The sequence below is a fragment of the Engraulis encrasicolus genome, chromosome 16 (genome assembly GCF_034702125.1).
Source record: "Engraulis encrasicolus isolate BLACKSEA-1 chromosome 16, IST_EnEncr_1.0, whole genome shotgun sequence".
Lineage (NCBI taxonomy): Eukaryota > Metazoa > Chordata > Actinopteri > Clupeiformes > Engraulidae > Engraulis > Engraulis encrasicolus.
The window spans coordinates 43,282,231-43,301,585 of NC_085872.1; the positions used below are offsets into that span (position 1 = coordinate 43,282,231).

The 19,355-nt window shown below is 40.4% G+C and overlaps 1 protein-coding gene across 1 annotated transcript in view; it reads right to left on the reverse strand.

Annotated features, from left to right (window-relative positions):
* Window positions 1-7,615: 7,615 nt before the first annotated feature.
* Window positions 7,616-19,355, reverse strand: part of st18 (ST18 C2H2C-type zinc finger transcription factor) — a 60,054-nt gene continuing 48,314 nt past the window's right edge. The window contains exons 12-24 of the mRNA XM_063220002.1: window positions 18,868-19,070; window positions 16,227-16,527; window positions 16,008-16,015; window positions 15,431-15,540; window positions 15,007-15,069; window positions 14,315-14,383; window positions 13,792-13,854; window positions 13,568-13,648; window positions 11,584-11,805; window positions 11,122-11,210; window positions 9,254-9,357; window positions 8,624-8,767; window positions 7,616-7,777 (exon numbers count right to left, since the gene is read on the reverse strand). Of these exons, the coding sequence (XP_063076072.1) occupies window positions 7,637-7,777; window positions 8,624-8,767; window positions 9,254-9,357; window positions 11,122-11,210; window positions 11,584-11,805; window positions 13,568-13,648; window positions 13,792-13,854; window positions 14,315-14,383; window positions 15,007-15,069; window positions 15,431-15,540; window positions 16,008-16,015; window positions 16,227-16,527; window positions 18,868-19,070 (1,598 nt within the window). The 3' untranslated portion in view covers window positions 7,616-7,636. The remainder of the gene's footprint in view (window positions 7,778-8,623; window positions 8,768-9,253; window positions 9,358-11,121; window positions 11,211-11,583; window positions 11,806-13,567; window positions 13,649-13,791; window positions 13,855-14,314; window positions 14,384-15,006; window positions 15,070-15,430; window positions 15,541-16,007; window positions 16,016-16,226; window positions 16,528-18,867; window positions 19,071-19,355) is intronic.

Consider the following 19,355-nt stretch of genomic DNA (forward strand, 5'->3'; position numbering starts at 1 on the left):
CATTCATATTAGTCTTTGCAATATAGGTGACGCCGCTCCACCTTGTCATGTAAAGGAGTTGGGATATACAGTCTTTGGGTTGCTCTCCATGTCACTTCAACTTGCATATAGAAACCAAGCTTGCTGAAGCGTGGTGTTGCAAGGTGAAGGTGGCAGGCAATAGTAGGTCACACTACTCCTGCAGTGTGGAGTCTACTTCCCCAGATGGTTAGGAGGTGACCTGTTGACTGAGACTCCTTTCTTTTCTCTTCTCTGTATCTCCTCTGTCAGCTGGGTGCCCACAATACTTTGAGAGGAGAGGCAGCAATTTGTGTTCATTTTACTATCCCTTGCAGATTCCCAGACAGCCAAGAAACCGTGAGTTTTAAGGTACATTTTGTGCCACAGCCACATAACAAATTTTGTCATGTCAAGTGCCATCCAAGCTAGCATTGCTTCAGTGAGCTTACAGCTAGGCAGGCATCAGTTGTCCCAAAAGTGGCACTTTCATTCTAGTGGGTGTTGTTGATGTTGTCAGCACACAGGCCTTTGCCAAAACAGCACTGGAAGGCTTCCTTGCACTGGAAGCTTGCTGAGCTAGTATGAGCTATAGGTCCTGTATAGCTCCCTGTTGGCCCTTAACTGTGGTGGCGTGGCCCTACGACTGTGGTGCAGACTGTAGTTAAGGTGGTGTTCTATGGGAAAGAAAGTCACCCAATATACATGTATGCATGTAATGAGGACCCAGATCCTGGGCCCTCATCTCTTCCTGGGCCCAAGACAAGTGGCAAAGGGGTCACTTGTCCCAGGCCCAGGGTGAGAGGGGGCCCATAATTGGTTTCACATTACATTGTATGTATTGGGTTTGGGGCCCTTTCAGATGTACAGTATTTGTCCTGGGCCCAGCCAAAGCTCTCGGTGGCCCTGTGTATCTCTGTGTGTGTGTGTGTGTGTGTGTGTGTGTGTGTGTGTGTGTGTGTGTGTGTGTGTGTGTGTGTGTGTGTGTGTGTGTGTGTGTGTGTGTGTGTGTGTGTGTGTGCGCGTGCGTGTGCACTGAGGGTGTGATTTGTTCATATTCCGTAGCCTAGCCTAGGGCCATTGTTTCTTATTAAATCACATTATGTGTATCCGACAGCCCCATCTAGTGGATGAGACTGAAAAATACATTCTCATCCTTGCCAGCTTTTTTCCACAGCATGGAAATAATAGCAAGCCTCTCTGCCCATAGGACAGTCAGCTCATGAGAGTAGAGTATACATTACATCATATGTGCCAGCTGGAAAAGTGCCCTCACCACAGACACATACAGTATATCACCCTAATAGTCTCTCAGTGTACTGAATTGAACTCAGTGGGTTATTCATGCAAGGCCCTGATATGAGCCTTGGTCCTCCTGAGCCACATGATCTGCTAAAGTTATCAGATGTAGTGAGGTGAACAAGGACAAGAGGTTAAACAAGTGGACAAGGACTCTACATACAAACTGGTCTGCCACAAAGCAAGAGTTTAGCAAGGATTTTGTTTGCTTTTTGATCGGCCAACATTGGCAAAACCTAGAAAGTTTGGGTCAGTTGCATCCAATGTCGTCTACCCTATAGACCTGTTATTGATAATAGTGCATATATTTGCTTTTTATCTTAACATCGTTGGAAATGACATAGAATGGTTAAAATAGTGCACAAGCTGTTACCAATAGACTCCATATGATATGTCTTCTTCTCTTCAATGCAGTTTAATAGTGGCATCAGTCTTGTATAAGCTAATCATCAGCTAACCAGTTAACCAAAGCTAACCAGTCAGAAGTATTGAGAAATTGGCAGGCCACTGCAGATACCTCGTCCCTTCTCAGCTGCACCTCTTCCTTCTAAGAAATGCTTTTCAACACATGTCTCCAATGTCTACACCTTACGCAGTTCATTCGGACCTGTTGGGCTCCTCTGACATTTGCGATCACCATGCCTAGATAAGATGATAGATATAGGCAATGGCCTGGCACCAAATGTAGGTCTCTGGATCTGAACTCAGAGAACCAATGACATTTGCTTTTTATAAGTCTACACATTATAACCATGCTGTGTACACTCTGAAAACTATAACCTGGCCTGTCAGTACTCTTTCCACTGTACCATCATTATGGTACCTGCACATTTTTGTTAAAATATTGAATTATAATTGTTCAGCAAAGCATTTTTGGATGTACGGTATTTTAGAAGAAGACTCCTGTTGGGAATCTGGGTCAGGCCAGCTTGGAAATGTATATCTCTCGTGACTTGGATTCATACAACAGCATGTATCATAAGACACTTACAGTTCACTCACAAGACCCAAAATATGTTCCATGAAGTCTGTGCCAGAGTCCCAGAAGGGGAAGGCTTTTGGGAGAGGCACGTTACTTCACACAGTTCTTCAATAACAAGCATAAAGTGGGAAGGGAGCTGACCTCACCTGACCTGACCTGTCTTGCATACAATATGAGTTACCTCGCCCATGATTGGCTCTCTGTGCCTGTTTCATTGCTTTCAATTGATGTCCAAGCCTTTATGAATGCTGGCCTTGATATCACTTGAGACAGCTGTCTGGTCGTTCAGCTGTCTGTCTGGGGAGATGTGTTTGTACTTGCAGGCTACTCTTTGTCTTTTCTGTCTCCTACTGTACCACCTGGGAAAGCCCAGTTTAGTAGGCTATATGACACCTCTCTTGCGGTTTTGCAACTCTCAGAGTGAGAGCCCTGGGTGACTGCTAGGCCACTAAGGTGAACTTTTTATGTCCTGTCAAGGCATGTTGTTTTTTCTTCTGGTGGACGTTCTCATTTTTTCAATTCACAGTTTGTCTGCCGATTTATCATCAGCATCCATAAAAAAAGTCTCAGAGGAGGCGCTCAAGTAAAAGCCAGTAGTGGTCATATGCCACTTCTTGGGAAGGCAGCTGAACCACCCGCTCCACAAGATTGTGCATATTCCTGTTGTAGTCATAGGGAAAACATCCAGTGAAGCGCAAACCAATGTTTGTGAAATTTGCCTCTGAGTATTAAACGAGTGTATGACCCCCCCCCCCCCCCCCTTTTTTTTTCCTCCAGGAAATTGAGTTCGGCCCATGACTTCGTCTTAGATGTAGATTTCGGCTCCCAGTTAATTTGAGTGAGGCACCCCTGCTCTATGACCTTTTGGTGATTTTGACACACAAGGCACCCTGTTTAATATGAAGTGAACCATATGTCATTTTATATTTACTGGTGCTTAGTTGACACCTAGTTTAATATAAATTCAGAGTGTTCATGTTTCAGAACGAATAAGTAATGACTTGATGGACAGTAGGCTTAAAATGTGGTATAACAGGTGTAGTAACATTCTTACTGCCCTGTGCATTGAAGTGAATCGATTTTGTAAACTGAAAGGTATAATCCACTAGTATTTTTGAGGTATGCCAGTCCACCTCAAAAGTGCCCAAGTATCCATACATACATAGATCCTAAATAGACTTTATATACTGTACTTAAACCTTGCCCTGATGAAGGCCAGACGGCTGAAACCGGTCAGCGTTTTCAACATTGTTTTCTCCAATGTAAATTAGAGGGTTTTTAGTACTCCAACTACCCCTTGACTCAGAGATGAGTGCTTTGACTATAATTCATAAGTTTATGCGATCCTATATAGATTCTTTATCTCATTCTCACCATATTGGGCTACAATACCATGCAGTCCCTTTTTTGCTTACTGGCTTGTAAGTAACTTAATAGAAAACTGTAATTACAGGGTCTGAATTCCTTCATGTCTCAGTCAGCATTATGCATGTGGTTACTTTTATCATCAATGTCTGGCCTTTCCCCTCGGTGGCTTTCTGAACAGTGTCAGTAATTCGGTCCAGGAAGACAGATGCTGAGGCACTGAGGCAGGGCGTATCAAGATAGATCTTGATACGCCCTGAAGAAGGCCATAAGGGCCGAAACGCGTAGGCATTGTAGCCAAATACAAAAGTAAAAAAATTGCAACCTTGAGTGCCTCAGCATCTGTCTTCCTGGACCAAGTTTGAGAGCCCCTACACTGATGAGCACCAAGGAAAAAAGGTGAAGACCCAGAAGCACTCCAATTACCTGCTTGTAAGTGTCAGTAATTCATACAGTACTTGGATAGTCTGGCATTGAATGATGACACTGGCACAGGGTCCGATCTAGACATGCTCATTTTGAGGCTGGACTCTTCTCAGGTGATGCTGTCCTGCCAGTAAAAGGGCATCTCCCATAGACCTTAACCATGACATCATGACGTCGTATCCACTACATGTGTGATGAAGCGGTCCGCACACTGGGTATTAACTCCAAAAATACTTTATTTCATTTTAACATACGGCAACGTTTCGATCCAACAGAGGGATCTTCCTCCTTTTGTCTACCTTTTGTCTGGGACCTGGACAACTACTTGTGGATGTGCGCACACTACTTCTAAACACATATCCACTACATGCCTCTATACAATCCTTTCTCTCTAGCAGGCCGTTTTTTATTTTTCAGCTAAAATCACTTGTGTGTATGTAGCCTCTTACTGCAGATGCGGTCGTCGGCGGGCCTATTGACTATTTCCTGAAAATACTCAACTACATCATAACAACATTGCTGTGACAGTATCGAGAGCCTTAAGTAACAGATGATGACTTGGCCATTACTATTTTGGCGACAGTGAGGTTATAGCATAGCCTGATCATCATCGATGTGCAAATCTCTTCGAGACTTGGTCTGACCAAGAGCATAACAATTATCATTTCCCAAACAGCATGGTTGACGCGCCTCCCTTGGTTTTCTTATGGTTGTTTGCTTCCCGACAAAGTGAAAGGAGTTCCCGTATTTTCGGGAACTCAGAAAGTACTTGCATTGCTCTTGACCTGACTAGTTGCAAGGCCGAAGGTGTTGCGTCACTAGGACGGCGCTGCCTGGGTAGTTATAACACATAACAGACAGCATCATGAGACACTGAACAGGAAATGTCTCATGGAAAAGTGCAATATTATAATTATGTTTTATTCTCCCACACTGTAAATCATGCAATGTGCCAGCTATGCCTGAAGTTAATTGAAGTTCATCGCTGCTGCCATTGTCATGATGAAGTTATTACACTCTGCCATGCAAATCAAGTGGTATAGCTGCACTCATGCCACACACAGGCTGACCTCATTACAATAATGAGATTGTTAAGGTAATCACGGTCATAACTCAAAGCTGAGTTGGAGATGGCGCTACAATTAATTGTGTTGTGTCTTCTGTTACCAAACCTCAAAATTGTCTCTGAGTTGCGTCGTCAGTACACTTAATTCTGTACTGTTGTTTGTAATAGACCGTTGGACGGATCTGGATTTTTTTTTTGTTTAAGAAATATTCAGCATATTGAAAAATTGCAGCTCTTTTGGCAATATGAATATTTTATTTCTACCATACACAAACTGTACAACACTGCGCATCATCTGTTTATGAAATAGTAAAAGTTCAAGGAATGTTCAATATATAAACTACCTCAACTGAAAAAAGCATTTTGTTTTAATCAAAAAGAAAAAAAAATGTACAATACAATTCCATCATACTAATATCATTACACAAAAAATCCAGTTCACGTTACAAAACATCAAATACAAACAGGGAAAAATAAATATTCTTCACAAAACTTCCTGAGCAAACAATGTGTGGTATATAAATTAAGAGTTAAGAATTATAAATAAGTAAACATAATAATAAATTACAGTCATTAATTTAAACAAAAACAATTGATTCAGTTTATTAACTTATTAGCAGTCATCATTTGGATAAATCTTTTTTTTCGTCGTCAATACCCAATGGGTTTTCAGATAATTATTATATCTTTGCATTTTCATTTTTTGCATGACACAACATGTGGCAACTTAGTAATACAGAATGATCTAACATGATACCAGTCCATGCATCTGAGAATTTAAACCAAAATGCAGTGTCCTCCCTAAAGAACTTTTGCCGCCATCTGGACTACTTTCAAATGGGTGGACAACAAAAAGTGCACGATTTTTATATATACTGCTCCCAAAATTTTAGGAAATTTTCTTTTTAAAATCTAGAGACATTTCAAGATAAAAGTGGCTGAAATGTTGTATTTCATCATCAAAAAACTACTGAACTACCTCTCTGTTCTTTTTCTTAATAGGTCACTGGTCACTGTTTTGCTCCACATAGAATTCCAAAAGAATACATGTATTATTTTACCTTTTGCAGAAAAGAAATGTCACTACATGGAAAACGAGAGAGATTTGTGATACAATCAAAATGAGGCTATGTCGGGCTATGTTGGGCTCCTCATATCTCTCACTCACGTACATTGTCTGTCAGTAACTGAAGTGCTGTAAAGGAAGTCGGTGGTCACTAATGGCAATGTGGCTCTGGAACTTGCTTTCATTTGCTCTGTAACACTTACTCTTGCTTGTCTTTGTCACTTTCGCAACTTCAGAAAGAAAATGAAAACAAAAAAAATGGCCATCACTCGTGACGATTAAAGACTTCACCCCCAATATCAGAACAATAGCAGTATATATTCAAAATGGCATATAAACAGTAAATTGAACAGAGTATTTTTTCTTTGAAAATAGGTATACTGTGTAATAAATTAAACACCATTCACATAATACTGTTCTACCACAAAACAGAGTATATTTCATGTATTCATTTACATTTAGGCACATAAATGCACACACACACACGTGTGCACACCAAAGGCAAATATCGATATAAATTAATGAAAAAGTGTGAAGAAAACAAAGACTTGAGATTTGAGATACTGACTGTTAGTTTCTTTTCTACTGATACATTTGAACTGTAATGCAACATTCATTCCGACTATTATTTGTGATGAGTGAAGTTTCTTTTTGATTTTTATGTCCTTCCATTTCATTTCTTGTGATTATTCATGTGAGGTGATTTTGCACTGTACATTCAGTATTGAATTTCATGTAATTTTTTCCCTTCAGCCCTGGAGGAGGAACAGTTGAGTTTTAGTCACTCTGATGTAGGAGCTGCATATGACCACTAGATGGCAACACCAAGCAACGTTTCCCAGGAGTTCACAAGGTGGTCATTGGAACCGAGGAGTTCTGAATTTAGTTTCAGTGACAAACCCTTAAAAGAACAAAAGAGTGTGGAATGCGCCTGTTTTTCTCTCACAATTTTGCACTGCCCAGAGGTCAAATAATACAAAACAAATGAAGTTTCTGCTTCTGAACATCCATTGTATTAAGATATAAATTAAATATATTACTGTGTAATAAATATTTGAATTGAGAGAATAAATAGCAATAGCATGATCATACGCAAAAAATGTTTACACAGAAATCAATTATGCAAAGGAACAAACAAACGAAAAACAAATAGAGAGTAAAACCAAGCAAACCGTACGAAATAAATAAGTGCAAAGGGGTAAAAATCTCAATAACGTAAGTGTACTGAGCGAACTCAGAAGCTTTTAAAACTTTTACAAATTGTGGCTGGTAGAGCATTATTTTTTTTCTTTCAGTGCAATAATGTTTTCAGTGGAATGACAACACTTTCCCAATTGTCATTTTCCTTTTGCACATGGAGGTACACAAGGCCTCCCGAAGAGAGTAAAGCTGTCCACAAAAATGGCCCCACACAGAAAATACTCAGGCGGACAGTTTACACATGGATACCTTTGATGGCCTGCCTGATGCTGTCCAAAAGGGCCTTGCACTCAGGGGAGTAGTCGTGCTCAGAGTTGTTATACATATCCATCAGCGTGTTCACATAGGCTTCGAAATTATGCTCATTTATGGGACCCTGCGAGGAGAGAAAAGGACACCATTCACACCATGAGTTGTGGATTTAAGACAAGATGTAGGTATGTATATCCTATCCTGTCTATCTCTTACCCAGTGCTCATATGTGTATGCTAACCGCTCTTTAATGGACAATATACGGTAAAAAAAATATATACAAGTGATTAGGAATGCATATATACATGAAAGACAAATGACTTCCGCTGAATGACTCTACAACACCAATTATAACCGTTCATGTTGTAGAACAATAGCACATGATGAAACCTAGACTAATGTGCAAATGTGGCATGCACTGAATGTCATGAACTGGCTGGGTGATTTCAACAGAGACGTTCTTAATTTAGAATAGAGAATCTTTGGTTTCAATACAAATTATACGCAGCGTCAAACAATTTCCTGTTTATGACCAAACCTTTATTAACATTTATATAAACTATTAATAAACAAAACATTTACAAATGTTTATAACTGTGCTGTGACTGCTGTGCTAACATAGTATTCATGGGCTGGAATGGGGGAGAAATAGGCCATGCGCACTTTTGGCTTAAAGGGGCCCCTCATAATAAGCGGCACAGAACTGATTCACTAGTTGGCTCCGCAGCCTTGAGGGCTCCTATTTTCAGAAATGTTAAAAAAGGGGCCCACAAGGGTGCAGGGCCCACCGGGAAATTCCCACTATGCCAGATAGGCAGTCCAGCCCTGATAGTATTTCTTACTTATTTACCGACATTTGTAAATGTTTTGTTGATACTTAGATCATAGGTATATTTACAAAGTGATTTACAAACACTTTTTTTAGACTGCTATACTCTGCTATTCCAAAAAAATGTTGAGCTTCTCTTACCATTTGTGGTAGCTGGATGTCATTTAGACTGTTAATGAGAGCTTGACTTAAACGAGCTAATTCCTTCAACAGGCCATCATTATGTTGCTCGATCATCTTGTTCTCCTCTTCAATTGTCTTAAGGTTACATTCCATTGATGATATCTGTACATGTTGAAAAGAGGTCAATCAAAAAAGTACAGCATTAATGTTTTCATATAGGGCTACAAAGGCTGAAAGGCACCAATTTTCAATTATTTAACAGGACTCCAATGTATCTTGTATGCACAATAAATATTTGGTATAACATCCTCTCACGTTACCTTATACACTACCCACAATCATATTATTTATATTAAAACAACTTCAATAGCTGTTATGAATCCCCAAATGTGTCATCTGAAACCATTAGAGTGACTTAAGATTTAATGTTGTATAAACGTGAGCCTTTGCAACCCACACAGTAAAAATTTTTATTGTTAATTGATCACTTTGCGAGTTGATTTAACATCTTCTAGAGTGTATTTGGTCCCAAAGTACTCTGTAGGTGTTGATTTAACACTGCATGTTTTACTGTACAGGGCTCATGTATTCACTTGTCATTGGTAAATACATTTCCTCTGTTTCTGAACGGAGTGCCAGAGTGCTTACTTGAGTCTGCAGCTGCATCATGTCAGCTTCTATTTTCAGGTTGGATTCATTCAGTTCCTTAATCTCATTATCCAAGTGCTGCATGTCCTCATTATTTTCAATACCTGTTCGGCAGAGAGCGAGGAGAGACAAGACAATGGTGTTGAAGCAGGGCCATGCTGTATTGTCACTATGATTTTACACTCTTACAAAACCATCAATGCTCCTCAAATACACCACAGATGTCAAAATGAGCATGTTTTAGTAGCAAGGTCTGTCACATGTGAGAGGATTTTCTTCACAGGTAGCAAATGAGTAGCATGATACTAGCAAAACTTGTATCAAGCTGTATGTTTTGAAATCATAAAATGTGAGAAAATATTGATGAAATGGCACAATTCCACTCTGCTTCGCCCATTGTTTTCTCTTTTTTTGTGAGTATTACATTATGAGCTACGATAAAGTAAATAAAAACTACAGTAATAGCCTTATGGGGATACCATAATGTAAATTTGCTTAGAGAAAGACATTTCTGCAATAACAATTTATTTATCATGACAGTATGACTGGAAATACCAGAAAACAACTAATTAAAATGGTCTGTGGGGTCTGATGAGAGAAATGACGTATCATATAAATGACATATCTGCTGAAATTTAAAAGTACAGTGTTTTCTGTAGAACTGAGGCCCACATACCCAGCTCTATGTTTCTGATACTGCAGGGTGTATATGATATTGCGGCTACTACTGTAATGTACAGGATGCATATTGTTGCAGATTCAGTAATACACACTATTGCTGAGCAACATATCTTTTCTTAAAATAGAAGTACAGAGACATACTGTATAAACAGCATATTATCTAATTATCTAATCATCTAAAATTACATCTAAAACTAGCTATAAGTAATAGTTAATTAGAAGCTAAATTCATTGCATAGTATAGCGTGGCCATTGTCTTGCTCTAGAAGTGTTGAGCAAGAGTAATTGAATTGGAAACTACTGTAGCAGCTGTCCCTATTCAAACATGTTGAAATATGAATCTGAAGTCTCTGTTTTGGGTAGACTCCACAGTAGGAGATAACTAGTGTCACCTTGATGTCAAAGTCCTTATACAGGGTATATACACCAATCTTGAAGTCAAATTTACTACCATTTAATACCCTTTTTCACTACCTTTAGATTTTTTTTTACAACCATCACAACACTCCGATGCAAGTACTGACAAGACATCTTTTGTAATTTCTACCTCCTTAACATTACATTACACTTTCGTTTTTTTGCAAAAAGATGCCCGAAAGGGAGCAGTGCGACGGGACGTTACCATGCTCAGGGTACCCGTCATGTAGGAGGATGGGGGAGAGCACTGGTTAATTAGTCTCCCCACTAACCTGGCAGGTTGGCAACCTGACGCCCTAACCGCATAACCATGACTGCCCCTCATACTGCCCTCAGATACAGAATCAATCCATTTTTTTTTGTCAAAATGGTACAACAAAAAAAATAACCTCATTTTTCTAAAAATAATACCTTTTGAGCAAATTTACAACTTTTAAGGCCATTAAATTTTGGCTTTTTAATTTATCACCTTTTAATACTTTTTAAAACCCTGCATACACCCTGTTATAATCCCAGCAAGGCAACCACGACAGCATATAGGCCAGGCCAAGTACTTTTCATCCCCTTAGCACTAAGGTGCCATGAATATAGAGATGGTCTATTAATAACAGGCATGCTTATTAAGCAATTCTGCTTAAGAGGCATACAATCATACAATCATAACTCAACAATACTCTGCATTGAAGCGCATTCACAAAGTAAACTCACTATCAATATATTAAACACAGACAAACAGGTAAATAATATCACCGCTATCTCATAAAACGTACCACTGCTGGCTTTCACTTTAATGGTCATCATTTCATCTCCTGAGAGTTTCTTCTTTAAACTCTGGGCATTGAGTGGACAACCAGACAGGCTATAAAGAGAAACAAAATGGGACATGGTGAGCCTGATGCATTTCACTGTGTTTTTCATCATGGGTTGAGTTCTCCATTCACTGATTCATTGCCCCATTGTAGTGTGTATTTTCTTTTACTAAATAAAGGTTTCACATTTATTGGGTACGTGTTTACAGTAAGGAATTGCTTCTTACGATGAATGAAAGTTAACGTTAATCATTCAATCAATTAACTAGTCAAACCAATCAACTTTAATTACTGACCAATTCATTTTATAAACATCACACATTCATTGGCCTATATTTATTTTAGTACATGCAGTACACCCATATACGTTGTAGTAGTCTTTACAGTGTGTTAGTGTACATGTATGCATTTCACCTGCTGTACCTTCTGTGGGTAATGAAGACGTTGTTGGCATGTCCCAGGCCGTTGCAGCCGGGCAGTGGACAGTGGGGCAGCTCCTGCTTGGTCACCTTAGACCAGGGGAAGGCCCCGTTGATGGGACTCTCCTTCTGCCTCTTGGCGGCGATGGGGCAGCTGCCTGCGCTGCGGTGGGAGGTGTACTTTCCCGACACGTGACCCTGGCCATCACACCCCGTCACCGGGCATCTGGACACAACACAGAGGCAGCGGTTCAATATAACTTTCTATATACCATAAATATGCCTTTCAATATACCATAAATACTGCATAGAGGTTATTTCACACACACATACACGCATGTGTGGGTGTGGAGTGGACACATGTGCACACCCATGCACACAGGCGCACACGCACGCACGCACACACACACACGTATACATACGTACATACGTACAGTATGTGTGCGCAAATTCATGACTGTACACACACATGCATGCTTGCACACACGCACACACACACACATTTGTATTATGTTGTTACACATTGTGTCTTAACAGGTTTTAATGTCATACCCTTCTGGGTTTCAGACCCACTACTGAGTATTGTTGATAGCTTTACACACAGCATATACTGTATTTGTGTTGCTCTCTACTCTTTACGATTACCTCGACTAACGACTCATCCCTGTGCAGTATATACACTAAGCCTAAGTAACTTGGGATTGTTGAGACCAAATGTCTGCCTCTATAATTTAAGTCGTGCACATGTCCACAAACCCCAGTACTTATTCTGCCGGAAGATTTTTCATAGCCATTAACTTGATTAATCCAGTCAAATGCTGATTAAAATGTATTCGAATGACAACAAAAAGCAACGTTAAAATAATTGTATCCTTGAACTCACAAGCAGCATATCTAGAGGAAGCTTAATGATAACAATGAGTCGGGTTTAGATGCAGCCGCGCCACTACAAAACACACACCGGCACAAGTCACAGTGTGGCTGAAACACTGCTGAGAGTTGGGTAATTTATTTTGCAATTCGCTATTTTACAGGTCAGTAATGGGATGACATAAATTGCACATAATTGTCATATGTGTCCGATACAAAAAAAGAAATAAATAAAACAGAGAGAGGGAGAGAGAGAGAGAGAAAGGCAACGTGTTTTTGAGGTCACTGCCCTTTTCCTGAATAGCCCCTCTCTTTGGAAAGTGTGAAAGGTTGTCAGAGTTGTTCCAAATAGCATGGCCGACGCAACAGGGTTTGGGGTAGCTGGGTGGCGGGTGTATTTTAGCACTTTTCTCAGTTAATAGAGCAGCATCAACAAGAGGACAAAACAAGTCCTATAACACTCCTCTCTCTCTCCCAGCTCTGTAACACAGGTAGCCTAGACATGCATCTCTGAGACAATGGAAACATGCCATATGGCCACCAATTTACAGTAATCTAGCAATGTTACAGATGTCCTGGATGGGGGGGGGGGGGGGTGGGTAGGGTTGGGGGGAGGTCTGTCTCGCTCTTCTCTCCTTTAATGTGGATGAGACCAGCACTGGTCTAATTCCTAAGCTCTTGACATTGCATTAGTAATTAAAAAGGAAAAAAGAGATAATACTACCCCAGATGTAAAAGTGAAAGGATATTTGCATGGCTGACTTTGGATTTAAGCTGCAATCAATTATATTAATGTTTGTTTATTTATTTACGCAGTTTTAGGAATACAGTTCCTGGGATACACAGCCACTGGATTAAATGATACTTTACAATCTTTCCTGTGATGAAAGTCAAAGGGATATACAGAAAAAGCACACATGTTTGTAGTTATTCCTACTATCCATAGGATATCACTCATACTCATCATTTCCAAACTGAGTTATATAACGTTTGCTTTGTTATTATTTCATGGAAAAGACCAGAAACAACCCCCACACGCCCACCTCCCACCCCCACAAAAACACATCACATGAATAAAGACTATGATATATGAGAAAATGTATTAATAAATGTCATACTTAATTTCTTGGTCATCCTTTTCATCCTTGTTTGGTGTGAGCTTCAGAGTTCCTTTCCTTGCTCTGGGGCATCCTGACAAGCTACAATCAAAAGTTACAGTAGATAGTGAGCATCTTGTCCCCTCACAAGTAACATCCTGCATCAGTGTGGTGATATTTTTCCATGTTTAGTGTGGTCTGCTACAGACACAAGCTCATCTCTTGTGCTGTGAAGCTGAGTTTACCTGCGGTGGGAGGCATAGTTCCCAGTCACATGGCCAGAACCATCACAACCAGGTGTTGGGCACCTGCGGTGATAAAAATAGAACACTGACGTTAAGCACTGACCAAACACAAAGTAACGAGCCCGACCTCCAATGATGCCTGTCATATGCACATACAGTATGCAACAACATTCAGACATCGGTAATATAACTGAAGAGTTCAGATGCAAAACCCCCTAACTCCATTTCTGAAGACCTGCACTTCTATATTTTTAGAGAACCCCGTTGTTGGTTTGGTTTACATTCATGTACTTGATAATACATATAAATAGTTATATTACATAAATAAAATAAAAAATATGCAATTTTAATAGTTTTGTATTAAATAAAAATGAATTAAGATTATTTTCTGAAAAGGGGTTTTGCATCTGAACTACTCTTCCTTCCCATGGGGATCAGAGCAGAGCTGTCTTTTTTTTCAGCTATCAGCTCTGGAACAGGGGCCAAAATAATGTAATGGGCGGCCGGGTGGGCTATTACTCACTTTAGTTCCTGAGCATTGGCAGCCATCAGTGACTTCAGGGTCTTGTCTGCCAGTGGACACCCAGACACACTGTAGAAAACAACATTCATTTACATAACGGCACTGAAGCCAGACTGCAGAATCACAGCAGATCCCTACATTTGGTCTACTGTACAGGAGAGAAGGAAAAGTATGTTGAATCTGTATTTGTTTATTGGTAGACCATCATTATTATGTGTTGATAGAGCATTATGTGTGATTATTTGTATGTGTTTCTTTACATATACTGTATATCTATTACGATCAAACCCTCAACAAAAACTGAAGTTGGTCTTGTAATACCGGTACATAATGTGTGGTAGATATTGTATCTATCAGATTTTGTGGATTGCATTCAAATTTTGATATCTTGCATCAAATCTGAGTTGGTGGCTTCATTACTTAGTTTGACATGATACATTGCTACAATCATTCAACCTTTCCTATCTCAGGATATTGTCATATCTATGCAGCTCCAAACCCATCAAATCCACCACTGCATGTGGCTATATCTAAAATGCAAAACACAACTGGGCAAACTACAGCCAGATAACTAAAATGAGTAATTAATGAATAAATAAAACCTCCAAATATGTCAAAAATGTTCTTAATCTGCTTTCTTAATGTCACCATGACCTTTTGATTGAGGAAGAAACAATTCCCGATATCATTACCTTCGATGTGAAGCATAATTTCCAGTCACGTGACCGCTGCCATCACAGCCAGGGGTTGGACAACTGCAAAGCATTTCTTTAAGTTATATTACGTTGCATACAACACTGGGCTTATAGATAGATGTTATTTACATAATTTACAAATGATACATCGTGGATCTACCAAGAAATAATACCAACAATTCATGAAATATCAAGGCAATTCATTAAAGATGTACTCTACTGTATACTGTACATGCAATATGCGTTGCTGTCTAGAAATGTATTAATAAACGCATGTAATGCAGTCATAAATACAGTCAGATGGTATAGCAATGCTTTGTTTTCTCTAACCTTGGAAGGCAAACAAACCATGAACTACACATTTTCACAGTTATTCTAAGCAGAAGAAAATGAGCCATCTGTAACAAGTGCAACTAAATACCTCATGAGTTCTTTCTTTGCTTCTCTTGAAAGCATCTTTGATTTAGGACTGAGCAGACAAGGGTCTCCTCCATAGGCCTGTTCATCTAGTGATGTCTTGTCAAGTTGATCCTGTTTTTTAAAAAAATATATAAAGAAAATCCAAATACATATTGTGCAGTGGATAGTCAGGACATAGCAACATCAATACTATACGGCACATGGCACAGCAGGGCTAGACGACTGTGATTAGGTTAAAGGGGAAAAAACATCCATTTAAACGGCACTTTAATCCCCGAAAGTATTTATGACGGACAACAACAATGGTGTTAAACCTTTGGATTTACTTTTTGTTCCCTCTAAGAAAAGGATCTACGAGCACCAGCTGTACCAAAACGACAACTGTCTGATTCTCCAGACAACAGATTTGAAAGATTTGATTTTACACAGAAGAGCCATGACATCTGTGATTGCAGACCACTCAAAACAGCCTTATCTCCCAGATGAAAGACGACGCCCTATCACAAAAAGACAGACACCAGATACTGTAGTTTCTATTCCTTTTATGTAGTCTGATTATGATTTCACACAGTACTTACACTCCAGACTAACATAACATATAAAATCAATGTTGAAACAAATGTCTTACAAAAGATGAGATAAGAATAGACCACATGAGTGTCTCTTCAAGCACTTGATAACAGTGCACGACTTTCCAAGAACTGGCCTCTGGTTCCCACAAACACAGCCCAACTGATGGCAATTGTATTGCACTGCAGTAGAAGCTCCAGGATATCTCTTGCTCCCCTATTGCCTACTGGTCCTCACCTCCCTGTCTGGATGCATCATGTGGGGCTTGCTGAAGTTCAGCGGCGCATCCCAACTCTCCTGCTCGCACAGAGCCTGGTAGAACGCAGTGTGGTTGTGGAGACCGCTGGCTTTGGACATGGGGGTGACTGGGGTTGGCAGGCCCTCCCCCAGAGACATGGGGGGTGGCAGTGGCGGCGGAGGAGGTGGTGGCAAGGGGGCCAAAGACGACGTTGGGTCCTTCAGCTTGTCCCTCTTAGTCTTCATGCTCAGGTCCAGGGTGCCATTTTCATCCACTTCTATGGGCATGTCCTAATACCGAGAAAGGGGTGTGAATACATAAAAGCCTTTTTTTCACTCACATCAATGAATCATTACTAGTTAGAAATGCATGTGGCAAAATTATACTGCTTGGTTGTGTGTTTTCAATGTGCGAGGACCAAACATGACAATCCATGATGTGTATAGGCAGGTGGTTAATTGCAGAACAGCAGTGGAGCTATTCATCTAAAACTGTGGCCCTGACAAAACAGTCAATTAGTAAATCATTTCAGCGAGCTGTAAGTAAGCTCCTCACAATTGCTGTTTCCAAACATTGGGACAATGTAATCGGAGTATGCATGCTATGCCCTGCTCTACAACGCTATGCTCTTTAAATGATGACTCATAATATTATGTTTTGTTTTATTTGGAAGTCTTTACTGGACGTAACAGAATAAATTCAATACATCCATATATCGTTCTATACGAGACAACATTAAATGTGCTAGAAGTCACAAGCTGTGGGATTCTGATGTGAGATGTCTGATTCTGAGTGAGAGGCACTTACAGTGCATATGTGTAATGCTTTAAGCCCATCAGATGTGGGCTGATTATGTGGGGGGGAAAGTAGACAATGTAAAGTGTAGTGCTGGAGCGTAATTCTACAGACAGATCACTGGCATATAGTTTTTACGGTGACAGCTGTGTCATCTGTTTTCTAGGACACACAAGCAAGATGGCAGCTGGGGGTGATGGTTTTAGGTCATCATCACCATTAAAATAAAAATTAAAAAGCTTAATGTGTCCACAGGGCTTAATGCAGCAAGTTTTTTCCCATCAGTGACAGATGTGTCGCTCATTTATAGTGTGGTGGTGGCAGTAAGTATGGACGGACGCAGCTGAAAGGCTTATGGCACCCACTAAAACTTTTACCTCGTTAGAAAAACTGTCTCAGAGTAACACCAATTATTCAGAATCAGCACATATGGGAGCATTTTTTTTTTTTTTACCATTATTAGATATACAAGACAGGAGTCTGAGCGGTGAATAGAAACACAGTCCCAAAATAGTGTTGTTTATTTACAGTCTTCTGATAAACTGAATAGCTACATGCTTGACTGATCTCAAAAATAGAACACGTGACAAAAATACACTCATAGATATTATAATGTGAAAAAAAAAAAATCAAATTTGGTGGTGGAATCCTTGTGAGCTGCATTCATTTCTGGTGTCTGGTCTGAAGAAAATTCACTTACAGTTACCTTGGCACCGAAACACAGCACCCAACACTTCGTATTCAGAAAGACGCTTAATGCAGGCCAGGCACAGATGACGAATCTACTAACACTGTTTTATTCATGCTGACAGTTTGCACGGTACCTGGTCCCAGCCCACATGCTCAGCCCCAGTGTTGGCATTCAAGCACAGCACAGTCGCTGAGCGTTAGTGTGGGAGTTCTCAACGTCAAATCTCTTCATACTTCCTTAACTTGGGACATTTACTGACTTCTAACTCCCTCCAGATGTCCATTATACAGTGTGCCATGGCTGTTTAAAGAGCCTCCCTGTACTTTAAAAGATAACCACCGTTTCACTTGGGCACCGAGTCAGGGAGTGGAGTGAATTAGGTTTAAGTGCTCTGAGAGAGAGCTGTACTTAAAATGCTTAAATCCCTTTAAAGTGAAACTTTAAGAGGGCGCAGTGTAGCGCAGAGAGGCCGAGCCCTCGGTGTGTAAACTTACTCCACAAACGAAACAGGCTGCACTCTCCCACCAACTCATTTACATTTTTCATGTAAATGTAGTTAAGACTTCAGCTAATGAGGCCTTCTGGTGATTGGTTTAATCCATTCGAATGACCCCCATGGCCTATATCATAGAGTCTTCTGGTTGGCACAGATCTGGCCGAGCTTATCTCTGATAATGTAGGACAGAGTGAAACGTCTTCTGCTGTCTGTGACAAAATAGGGAGCCACATCCCTTGTAGATAAAAAATAATTTTCTTCTCAGTCCGTGCGTCTCTGTTTCTCCATAGAAAGTCCAAATCAGATGCATGACCGCATGTTTTACAAAAAGGCATCTAATTGTAATTGAGAAAAAGGAACAAGGCTGATTGTATTTTTCTCACTCGCTTTTGATGTGATTACACAAATTTTTCCTTTGTGTACATTAAAGCTTTACTGGAGGTGGTGGTGTTGGTGGGGCAGGGGGTGGGGGTAGGGGGGGCTCTTGTTTTTTTCTGCCACCAGAGCCACACAGTTCTCAGTGCCAAAAAGTGTCTTTTGATGTCCGCCCCCCTCCCCCAAACCCTCCCTCCTTTTTCATACACAAATCAGAGTTGCTTCAGTATTGACCACATTAAATACCTTTTCCAAGTGGCCTAATTTGATTACCTTTGTGGCTGTTGCCAGCGGCTGGCTGGACAGAACCTCCATCTTGTCACGGTAGCGGGTGCTGAGGTTGAGGATGGCGGCAGTGGCGGCAACACTGCTGCTGTGGAGACCGTCGCTCTCCGTTTTGAGGTGGACAGGACTTTGGCCACCGGGTATCACAAGACGTCCCCCCAGACCCAGAAATAAGGGGTACTGGGAAGGGGCTGAGGAAAGAAAATGGGACACACATTTATCTAACAGGCCTGATGTTGGGCAAAGGCTGGACCAAGACTCCAGAGGCCTAGTTCAGGGAATATTATGGTGGCATGAATCAAGGTTTCAGTGATCAGGAAAAAAAAACTGTCCTCCAACATTGAGAATATTAAAATGAGTCAAATTCTAGTGTGATATTCAGTAGCTGACGCATCGGCACTGAGACACTGAAGTAATAATGACGTACAAGACAGCATATGGCAACATGAGCTGACATCAATGCTCACTAATGAATG